The sequence below is a fragment of the Aotus nancymaae genome, unplaced genomic scaffold (assembly GCF_030222135.1).
Source record: "Aotus nancymaae isolate 86718 unplaced genomic scaffold, 86718_ANA_hifiasm-v0.15.2.pri h1tg000008l, whole genome shotgun sequence".
In the NCBI taxonomy this organism is placed as follows: domain Eukaryota; kingdom Metazoa; phylum Chordata; class Mammalia; order Primates; family Aotidae; genus Aotus; species Aotus nancymaae.
Window position 1 is genome coordinate 62,260,171 of NW_026988419.1, and position 10,091 is coordinate 62,270,261.

General features: G+C 44.2%; 1 protein-coding gene across 1 annotated transcript; it reads right to left on the bottom strand.

Annotated features, from left to right (window-relative positions):
• Positions 1–2,007: 2,007 nt before the first annotated feature.
• LOC105724025 (jupiter microtubule associated homolog 1-like) lies at positions 2,008–2,340 on the bottom strand. Its single transcript, XM_064372862.1, has one exon. It carries the CDS (start codon positions 2,338–2,340, stop codon positions 2,008–2,010), a length of 333 nt encoding a protein of 110 aa, XP_064228932.1.
• Positions 2,341–10,091: the final 7,751 nt, after the last annotated feature.

Sequence of the window (10,091 nt, forward strand, 5' to 3'; positions counted from 1 at the left end):
GGAAAGTGAATTCCTCTGGAACTACTCCATCACTACTACACAGGGTGGTGGGAGTTGGTTCAAGTCTGCACAGGACACCTGGTGATTATCAGCTTTCTCTGATTTGCTCAGGGTGCATGAGAGTAGTGTTTCAGCCAGGTGCGGTGGCTCATGCCTGTAAACCCAGCACTTTGTGGGGCTGAGGTGGGCGGATTACCTGAGGCCAGGAGTTCGAGACCAGCCTAGCCAACATGGTGAAACCCTGTTTCTACTAAAAAACACAACAATTAGCCAGGCGTGGTGGTGCATGCCTATAATCCCAGCTATTCAGGAGGCTGAGGCAGGAGGATTGCTTTAGCTGGGAGGTGGAGGTTGCAGTGAGCCAAGATCACATCACTGCACACTCCAGCTTGGGTGACAGAGAGAAATGCCATCTAAAATACAAAAAAAAGAGTAGTGCTTCCTCTGAGGCTTAGGATGCCAGTTGGGGAACTCCAAACTTGGGCATTATGTGGTGGCAAACCACCCCCATCCACAGAGACACTCAACCTTGCCATGGCAAGTTAGACATAGCGGGGAGGACTGGGCTCTTCCTGATTTGCTGTTGAGTTCTCACTTTTCCCTCCACACTTCCTAGGTGGGACTGGGGCTCCGTTCCCTGGGGTCATTCATAGCCACACTGCCTCTCCTCAGCCATTTTCTCTCAGCAGAGTCACTCTTAGTGGTATAAGTGTTGGCCCAAACTGCTTCCTTAATGTTTCTGTCTGTCTGTCTGTCTCTCTCTCTCTCTCTCACACACACAGACACATACACACACACCCCCTATTTATGACATTAGCTCCTTTCTACCTTGCATTTTAGTCATTCTTTACCATGGAGACTAGTGCTTTTTTAAGGGCAACTGTCGTATTTCCTTCACTTTTGGGCCCTAGGGCACTCAGCACAGTGCCTGAAAGAAGCAGAGTTAGATGTTTTTGAATAAACTCTCTGTTCTCACATTTAGGTTTCTCTAATTGCTTTAATTCAGGTTATCTACACAGGTTTCTACGTAGGGGTTCTCTTAAGAATATGCTGTGAACAGCTCCCTTTTGCTGATATGGACGTTTCTCCAAATTTATTTTTTGTACTGACAGATTGTTTTCTGGTGTGAACGTACTGTCATTTATTTTCCCGATTCCCTCAGGCTGGAGCTTCTGGGTGCATCCAGCGTTCATAATTATTAACCGTGTTGCTGTGAACCTCCTTGCTAGACCTTTGCGTGTAATCCATCATTGCTGTCTTGGGATAAACTCTTAGAATAGAATCTATGTTTTAAAATCTTTTGACATCTCAGTCTGGACTGCTTTTATAGCTTTTCTCATAGCCATTATTCCGTCAATAGGTAACATCGACAGCCTTCAGCGAATGGAACCCTCCAGCCCTGTACCCTGTTTCTTCCTCTGAGTTACATGTTTTGTGGTTTTAAGGCCAACTTGAAATCATCGAGAAACAAAGACACAAGAAAAGTTTTTTAAAGTTAGGAAAAGTAGAAAAACCTATAGAAGTTCTTCACAGGGATACCATAGAATCAATGAGGCTGACATCTTGTCTCTTTATTTTGTTTATTTATTTATTTATGTTGAGATGGAGTCTCTCTCTGTCACCCAGACTGGAGTGCAGTGGCACAATCTCTGCTCACTGCAACCTCTGCCTCCTGGGTTCCAGCGATTCTCCTGCCTCAGCCTCCTGAGTAGCTGGGATTACAGGCCCCACGCCACCACTAACTTTTGTGTTTTTAGTAGAGACGGGGTTTCATCATGTTTTTCAGGCTGATCTTGAACTCCTGACCTCACGATCCACCCACCTTTGCCTCCCAAAGTGTTAGGCATGAGCCATGGTGCCCGGCCCGATTTTATTTTTTAAAAAGTGCTTTTTTTTTTTAAATGAAATAAACCCAAAAGATGTACAGTCAGGCTCAAGTCATGCAGTTCACAAGCGTGGAGAAAACAAACGAACGAAACAACAAAGTTCAGGATGGTCAGAGCAGAGTTAACCCAGGACGAGGCTGGACTTGCCAACAGGGGGATTTCTTCTGGATGGCACTGGGGCCAGGGCCACTGGGCTCAGCACAGGTGCGGCAGGCACACGCCTCTCTTCCCTCTGCCCCAGGCTGCCTTGCAAGTCTGTGTCCACATTCGCATGAATGCCACCTTCTCCCTTCAGATCTAAGAATCTGCAGATCTGCAGAGTAGTCGCAGAAGACTTCCTTCCCTGCAGTCCAGATGACTTCGAGTCTTTCCTGCCACCTCTAGACTTGGCACCTGCTGGCATGGCCCAAGAAGGTGGATTTTCTTCAGGTGTCCCAAAGATATTAGAAGCCATTTTGTTCTTTTCTCACAGGTTGTTCTGACGGTTCATCAAAACCCAACGGAAAATTGGATCCACCACCTGGCAGCTGCAAAACCCAGGAGCTATTCCTGCTGTTGAAGTCGACACCCTTGATGGTGGTGGCGGTCATGGGGCCGAGGAGCAAGTTAGGCTGGCATAGAAGCAGAAAGTTGAGAGTCGGAGTCACCGAGGGGCACAGGGAGGCTCCACACCCCATAGATGGGCCCCGCTGGGGGAGACTTCAGCCCACATGATGGCTTTTCAAATGCTATTTGGAATATGTTTATTATGTCTCTCTCGCTCTATAGACCAGGCTAGAGTGCAGTGGCACCATCTTGGCTTACTGCAACCTCTGCCTCCCAGGTTTTCAAGCAATTCTCCTGCCTTAGCCTCCTGAGTAGCTGGGATTACAGATGCGTGCCACCACACCTGGCTAATTTTTGTATTTTTGGTAGAGACAGGGTTTTACCATGTTGGTCAGGCTGGTTTCGAACTCCTGACTTCGCGATCTGTCCTCCTCGGCCTCCCAAACTGCTGGATTACAGGCGTGAGCCACCACACGTGGCTATTATATCTCTTTAAATGCTATTTTGAAATGATAGTATTACTATTTAAGATGTAAATAACTCATCCTAGGTCAAAAATGGCATGGTTAGTGGGCTTCAAACATAATGCCTTCTGTACGGCTTTTGAAATATGGAACACCATGGCTACTCAGTTAGGTTCCTTGCTGGTGAGTCAGGCAGCCATTACCAACAGTAACTGACCCCTTACGTGCCCCCCATGGAAGCTTCTGTAGCACAACCACATGAGGCAAGCCTTGGACATGAAGTCCGTGTGCTCAGTTGACTCACAGCTCCACTTATCTCTGAGTGAGATCAAAATACAAATGCCAAAATTTCACTTCCCCAATTTTCTATTTTTGCTAATTGCCTCCACCTTGCTCTTTTTCTTTCTATCCTATGCACGTCTGATATTTTAAAAGGTGTTTTTAGCTCTGCATTTAAGCAAATTGGCCCACAGACATCCCCAGTGAGTAGCAGACTCCGAGTTAATGTTCACGGTGTCCTAAATGTTAACACCGCTTGGTTTTGCCTTGCTGCCTTTGCCTTGGCCCCAGCTAGTTTTAAATTGTGTTTACAGAGTTACTTGCTCTTTCTCTTTCTTTCTTTTTTTTTTTTTGAGATGGAGTCTCTTTTTGTTGCCCAGGCTGGAGTGCTGTGGCACGGTCTGGGCTCGTTGCAACCTCTGCCTCCCAGGTTCAAGCGATTCTTCTGCATCAGCCTCCTGAGTAGCTGGGATTACAGGTGCCTGCCACCACACCCAGCGAATTTTTTGTATAATAAGTAGAGATGGGGTTCCACCATGTTGGTCAGGCTGGTCTCGAACTCCTGACCTCATGATCCACCCACCTTGGCCTCCCAAAGTGCTGGGATTACAGGCATGAACCACTGTGCCCGGCCGCTTTTTTCTTTAATGAGTCACAATATCTAGTATCCAGTTCAGTTTGGAAAGCTACCCTTTCACTACTATTCTGTACATAGGACAGTTAAATTGTAATGTTAATTTAAAAGACAGAGAATCTATAGCAGGTTTATGTTTGAACAGGAGAACACTTTTCTGCCAGAGCTGAGGACCTTCTGGGCCTTACTTTCTAGAATATCTTCTTTTGTAAAGAAGAGAAAATAAATCTCTGGAACTTTTGAGGAACACCTTTCATTTTGGTTTTAAAAATATTTGCCTCTTTTTAATCCCCTGTGAATGAGAAGTCATAGAGGAATGCCAGCCGCAGTGGAGGGGACCGTTCACAAGGTGTGCAGCATACTGACTTTGAAATGGCTCTGAAAAAACAAGGCGACGATTCCTTATCACCACTGAAATCATAAGGGCATTTAGCTCCAGGTATATGTAGGGGTAAAGGACTGTCCTTATACATTCCTTATTACCATTTGTATTGTCATTCTTGGCCACGAAGAATAAAAATAGACATTTCTATCAAGATGATATTTTCATTAGATGGTTCTGTTTTCTTATTCAACAGAAAAATAGATGAGTGGCTGGGCATGGTGGCTCAGGCCTGTAATCCTAGCACTTTGGGAGGCCAAGGCAGGTGGATCATCTGAGGTCAGGAGTTCGAGAGCAGCCTGGCCAACATGGTGAAACTCCATCTCTACTAAAAATACTAAAATTAGCCAGGTATAGTGGCGGGTGCCTGTAATCCCAGCTACTCCAGAGGCTGAGGCAGGAGAATCACTTGAACCCAGGAGGTGGAGGTTGCAGTGAGCCGAGGTTGTGCCATTGCACTCCAGCTTGGGCTACAAGAGTGAAACCCTGTTTCAAAAAGGAAAAAAAAAGAAAAAGAAAATAGGTGAGTAATGTTGGTATTTCCCAAATGTTCCTGATTCATCACACTGGAGTTCGTATCACGCTCATCTGAGACCCCATGTTGTCCACCCAGTCTTGTCATTTCCACATCTGTCCCATGCTCGTTTGTTGCCTGATGCAGTTGTCCAGCCCTGGACCACTGCTCTGCTCTCCCCCTATTTCATAGCCAGTCCGGCTCTGCTGCTCTCTGTCCTGCTTCCTCCTGAATGTGGTGGACACAGACACTTCCCACAGCCCCCTGGTGGAAGTCGAGAACAGGCTGTAACTTTTGAGGTTTTGGGAATGGCAGAAGTGAATTAAACCCTGGGGGACAGATCTGCAGGCAGGACTGCTCTCAGCATCTGGCTCCCCATCATCATAGGGATACCCACCTGAGTACCCTTCTTTCTAGACGCTGTCAGCAGTCATTCTTCCCCTCATCTGTAGAACAGTTATTTTTCTCTCCCTGGGGTCCGGACCCCATCTCTTACAGATCAAGAGAAATGAAAAGATTCTTCAGTCAGATTTGCCTCCTCATTCCCTGCATAAGAATTGCTGTCTTCTCAAGATTACAGTTACTTGAGTCCCTTCCTTCCTTCTTTCCTTCCTCTCTTTCTTTCTCTTTCTTCCTTCCTTCCTTGCTTCTTTTCTTTTCTTTTCCCTCCCTCCCTCCCCTTCCTTCCTTCCTTCCTTCCTTCCTTCCTTCCTTCCTTCCTTCCTTCCTTCCTTCCTTCCTTCCTTCCTTTCTTTCTTTCTTTCTTTCCAGATTCTTGCTCTGTCACCCAGGCTGGAGTGCAGTGGCACGATCTTGGCTCACTGCAACCTCTGCCTCCCGAGTTCAAGCAATTCTCTCACCTCAGCCTCCCAAGTAGCTGGGATTACAGGTGCATGCCACCATGCCCGACTAATTTTTGCATTTTCTTTTAGTAGAGACAGGGTTTCATCATGTTAGTTAGGCTGGTCTTGAACTCCTGACCTTGTGATCTCTCTGCCTCAGCCTCCCAAAGTGCTGGGGATTACAGGTGTGATCCACTGTGCCCAGCTGAGTACATTCATTTCTTTTAGTGGTGCCCCATCCCTGGATCCTTCCTCTTTATTATCTAAAAGATGCTACAGTTCAACGGTCTCATGTCATATATTTCCCAAAGTTTGGGTTAGTTGCTTGGGTTGGGATTCTCTATCAAGGGGTCAAGGTTGGGCTTTGGCAATCCCAGTCTTCCAGCGTGAGGGCACTTCCAGATAGGACAGCAGGGCCTGTCTGGAGTCTGTGTTGTCTAAATCCATGTTTATTTAGTAAGGGAATATTTTTCCTAAGGAAAACCTAATTTGCAGAAGCATAGGTCCCATTAAAAGCCATACCCAACTGACATTGCTGAAAAAGACACTTAACTTCCCAGTCAGAATCATTTGCATTCTGGTCGTTCCCAAGAAAGTAGAGAACTTGCTATACACTTGCACATCTCTGAGTGATGGGTCTGGAAGTGGTACAGGCAGAGCTAGACAAGAGGCTTATCTCCCACTACACTATAGCAACGGTTTCCCAAATGTAAGCCAAAAAGGTTCTGTGACTCAAATAAGAATGAAAACCACTGGGATAACAAGATTGTTTTCAACTCAAATAGGCCTAAAGGCCTTTAATTTTCTCTGTACACTATATGTCTCTGAGAGAGGGATGGTATTATGTGTTTCTTAACCTTTCTGACCATTAAACTCTCTCTCTTCTCCACAAAGAGTTACTCTTCTAAAATTCCAGTCAATATTGGATGGATAAAGACCCATTTGCCTTCCTTGGTTAAGGACACTGAGTTTACAACCCAAAGATAAAAATCATTACTGGGACTATGCTTAGAATTATATTTCTAGCCTGCCCAAGGGGATAGAGAGAAATCCCGGAAATCCTGTGACCTGGAATCATTTGCAGCCTGAAACAATCTGTTCTGTTCCAGATGGTTTTGCCCTGGGAGCCCATGCGGCATGGCCTACTGGAGGCTTCATGGTCTCTGCTTGCCTTCCTTGTTCTTTAGTTCGCTCCATTCTTTCTCGATTTGAGAGGTTCAGGCACGATTCCATAATTTCTGTACATGTCCATTTGAGGAGTTTTTCCCCTCTTACTCTTAACTTCAGAACTCTGTTTGCTAGTTTACTGCATTAAAAAATATATTTTCCAGAAGCTTTTTGAGGGACAACTCTGTCACTAATTATCAGACTTGAGATTTGAGTTTTTTTGGTGAGGCAATAATGTGATGTCTGGTTTCTGGGAAAAAAATCACATAGAGTAATTTATTAGTAGTCAATGATTCATTTATATTTTTATACGCAAAATATGAAAATTCAGACATTGTCATGTTATAAATGTTAATATCTAATACCTGCTTCAGTATTTCTGCAGTCATCCATCATTCTTAGTTGATGAATCTTCTATTTTGACCATAAACTTTCTTTCTTGGTGAAAGGTACTTGTTTTGCCCTATGGCTCAAATTAATTCTATATCAAGAAGGCATATGCCACCCAAAGTGCTGTTTCTAACCACAGATGCCTTTCTTTAACCTTTTGGAGACCTGTAGAATGACTTAACTTCAAGAAATGTGAATGCAGAAGTAATGTGAGAGAACCTATCTATGCTAACTGAAAAGCTGGGGTGTAGTGATCCAGTTTACTCTAATACCTGCGCTCCCAAATGTACACACGCATCCACAAGTATTTTATTTTAAGATGTGGGAAAACTAGACACCTACCAGAAAAGCTGAGTGAGCGATATTTGTCTCAGGAGACTACAATGGACAAAACTGAGAGTCAAATGGATAACTCTCAACCAGATTACTGACTTCTGTCCCGTTGCTGATGAGTTCCATCTCTAGCCTTGTTTGGGGGTGGGATTAAGAAGGAAGAACTGTTGTGAGGAAGAAAGAGACAGAAAGGTCGTAGGACAGTCAGTGAATAGATTTCCCTTAGAGTAAATTAATTGTTCACACAAACATTTTGATCTACTCTTATGTAGTCAACTTGAAGAAGAATTAATATTTTTTTTTGTCCTGAATGTACAAAACTAATCCATGAGGAAGTAGAACAACAAAGACTTTATTGTAGTTACTTGTGATTTCCTTAGTGGTTTTATTTCCAAAACTTGCCAGTGACAGAGACCTAATGAGAACAAGGGAGTTTAGACTCCATCGCTAGGAGGAAATAGGAGGTGGCAGAAGATTAGAGGGTGGGAATTTCCCAGTTGTTGAAAAGAGAGAACGCGACACACTTCAGATTGCCCAGTATTGGTAGTACTTATTTTGTGTGTGTGTGCTCCTGGAGCACCTTATCAAAATCTCCAATACAGCATGTAACACATTGCATTAGAATTGTTTACTTGTATTCCTCAGTTACATTTATTTATTTATTATTATTATTATTTTTAGACGGAGTTTTACTCTTGTTGCCCAGGCTGGAGTGCAATGGCATGATCTTGGCTCACTGCAACCTCCATCTCCTGGGTTCAAGATATTCTCCTGCCTCAGCCTCCTGAGTAGCTGGGATTACAGGTACATGCACCACAACTGGCTAATTTTTGTATTTTTAGTAGAGACAGCGTTTTGCCATGTTGGCCAGGCTGGTCTTGAACTCCTGACCTCAGGTCATCCACCCACCTTGGCCTCCCAAAGTGTTGGGATTATAGGCGTGAGCCACTGTGCTCAGCCTCAGATACATTTATGAACAATCAGGTCACACCAAAAGACTTAATGCAGAAATTTATAGGCCTAGAAAATCTCAAGTTTTCTTCCCTATGGGACTGTGAACTCTTATAATACTATGAAGCTATACCTATAGGAGAGGTGTGGCTGAACACAGTAGGTAGTAAGGAGGCAACAATGAAAAGATTATGACCTCTATATTGGTTTCTAAATCAATAGGGGTGATTTAAAATGGTGCTTTAAATCAATAGGTTTTTGCTTTTCTTATATAACAAGAAATCTGGAGGTAGACAGGTTCTGGAATTTGGTTCAGCAGCCCATATATATATCTAGGAGTCTCAGCCTTTCCTTCATGGTGGCAACATGGCTCCTGCAGCACCAGCCATCACATCCACATTCAAGATAGTGCCAGGGCTTTACCCGAAGTTGTCCCCAGTACTTATTCATTCATTCATCAAATATTTTCTGAGCACCTGTTATGTGCCAGATACTAAACTAGGCACTGAGAATAGAAAGATGCTGAGGGCAAGATGTAGAAAAGGGGACATCATATGTTTTTGTTTTCATGAGGAAAGTAAAAGCCTTCTTTGGAAACTTCTAGAGGCTTCCTTTATGTTTCATAGACAAGAAATGGGTATCTACCTCCTTCTAATTCAATCATGGGTAAAGGTAATTAATTGGAAGATTGAAGCCTTAGAGCAATCTTAACTCATTTTCTGAGGCTAGGGGAGGGGCTACCCTTTCCTAAACACATATGACAGTCTTAATTCCTGGACTTTACCTGCAATTGCTGCCCCTAGAGCTCATTCATTCATTTATCTACTCATTGAATGTTTATTGAACACCTGCTGTCTGCCAGGTACAAGTTAGGCACTGAGAATAGGAAAATGCATATGACCAGGAGTTCCCAGACTGCTGGAGAATGAAAGCAATGCAAACAAATTGTTGTAAAGCAATGTGATAAGATGTAGTAAGGTGATATTGGGAGTGGAGAAAAACCCAGGACTCATGAATTTCTCAACCAGAGAATATGGGGTAGATTGAGATAAATGAAGCCTGCGTAGAAGAAAATGTATTACAGCAGGCCCTTGGGAAGAAACAGGAATTCACAGAGCGCAGATGGCTGGAAGGTAGAAGGGAGGCAGTGAGGGACTCAGGAGGCTCTGATCTAGTTGCAGTTGATCATGGGGTGCCGGGAGTATTTATTTCCCCATGGAATTCAGTGCTTTGCTCTTGTCTCTATGCTGACCTCTCATGCCACCAGTTCAAGGCTGTGAAGCAGAGTAGTGGGTACAGGGGAAGCCTGATTCTACGTTGGAGACCTCTCTCTGGGCAAAAATGTCTTCCATTAAAATTGTAATCTCTTTATCCTTTCCCTAATCTTGCCAAACTAAGAGACAGGAGAGTTAACGGTGTCTGTTTGGCCCAGAAAGATCAAACCTTTCAAAGCATCAGAGGGTAAGGGGCATGATTCCCCTCTTTGTTGATGACAGGTTTCTAACATATCACTCTCACTTTAGCAACTTCATTGGCATGACAAGGCATATAGGAGCGCTGTCTGGTGATACAAAGAGCTTTCCAGCTGCAAGCTCCATTGCTCCCAAGAAAGCGAAAGCCTGAGGATCCCCATCACATTCGTGAGAGGGCTTCAGAGGAGGAGGGGCCCAGGGTCTGTCTGCATTTTAGAGAAGTCCAAACAT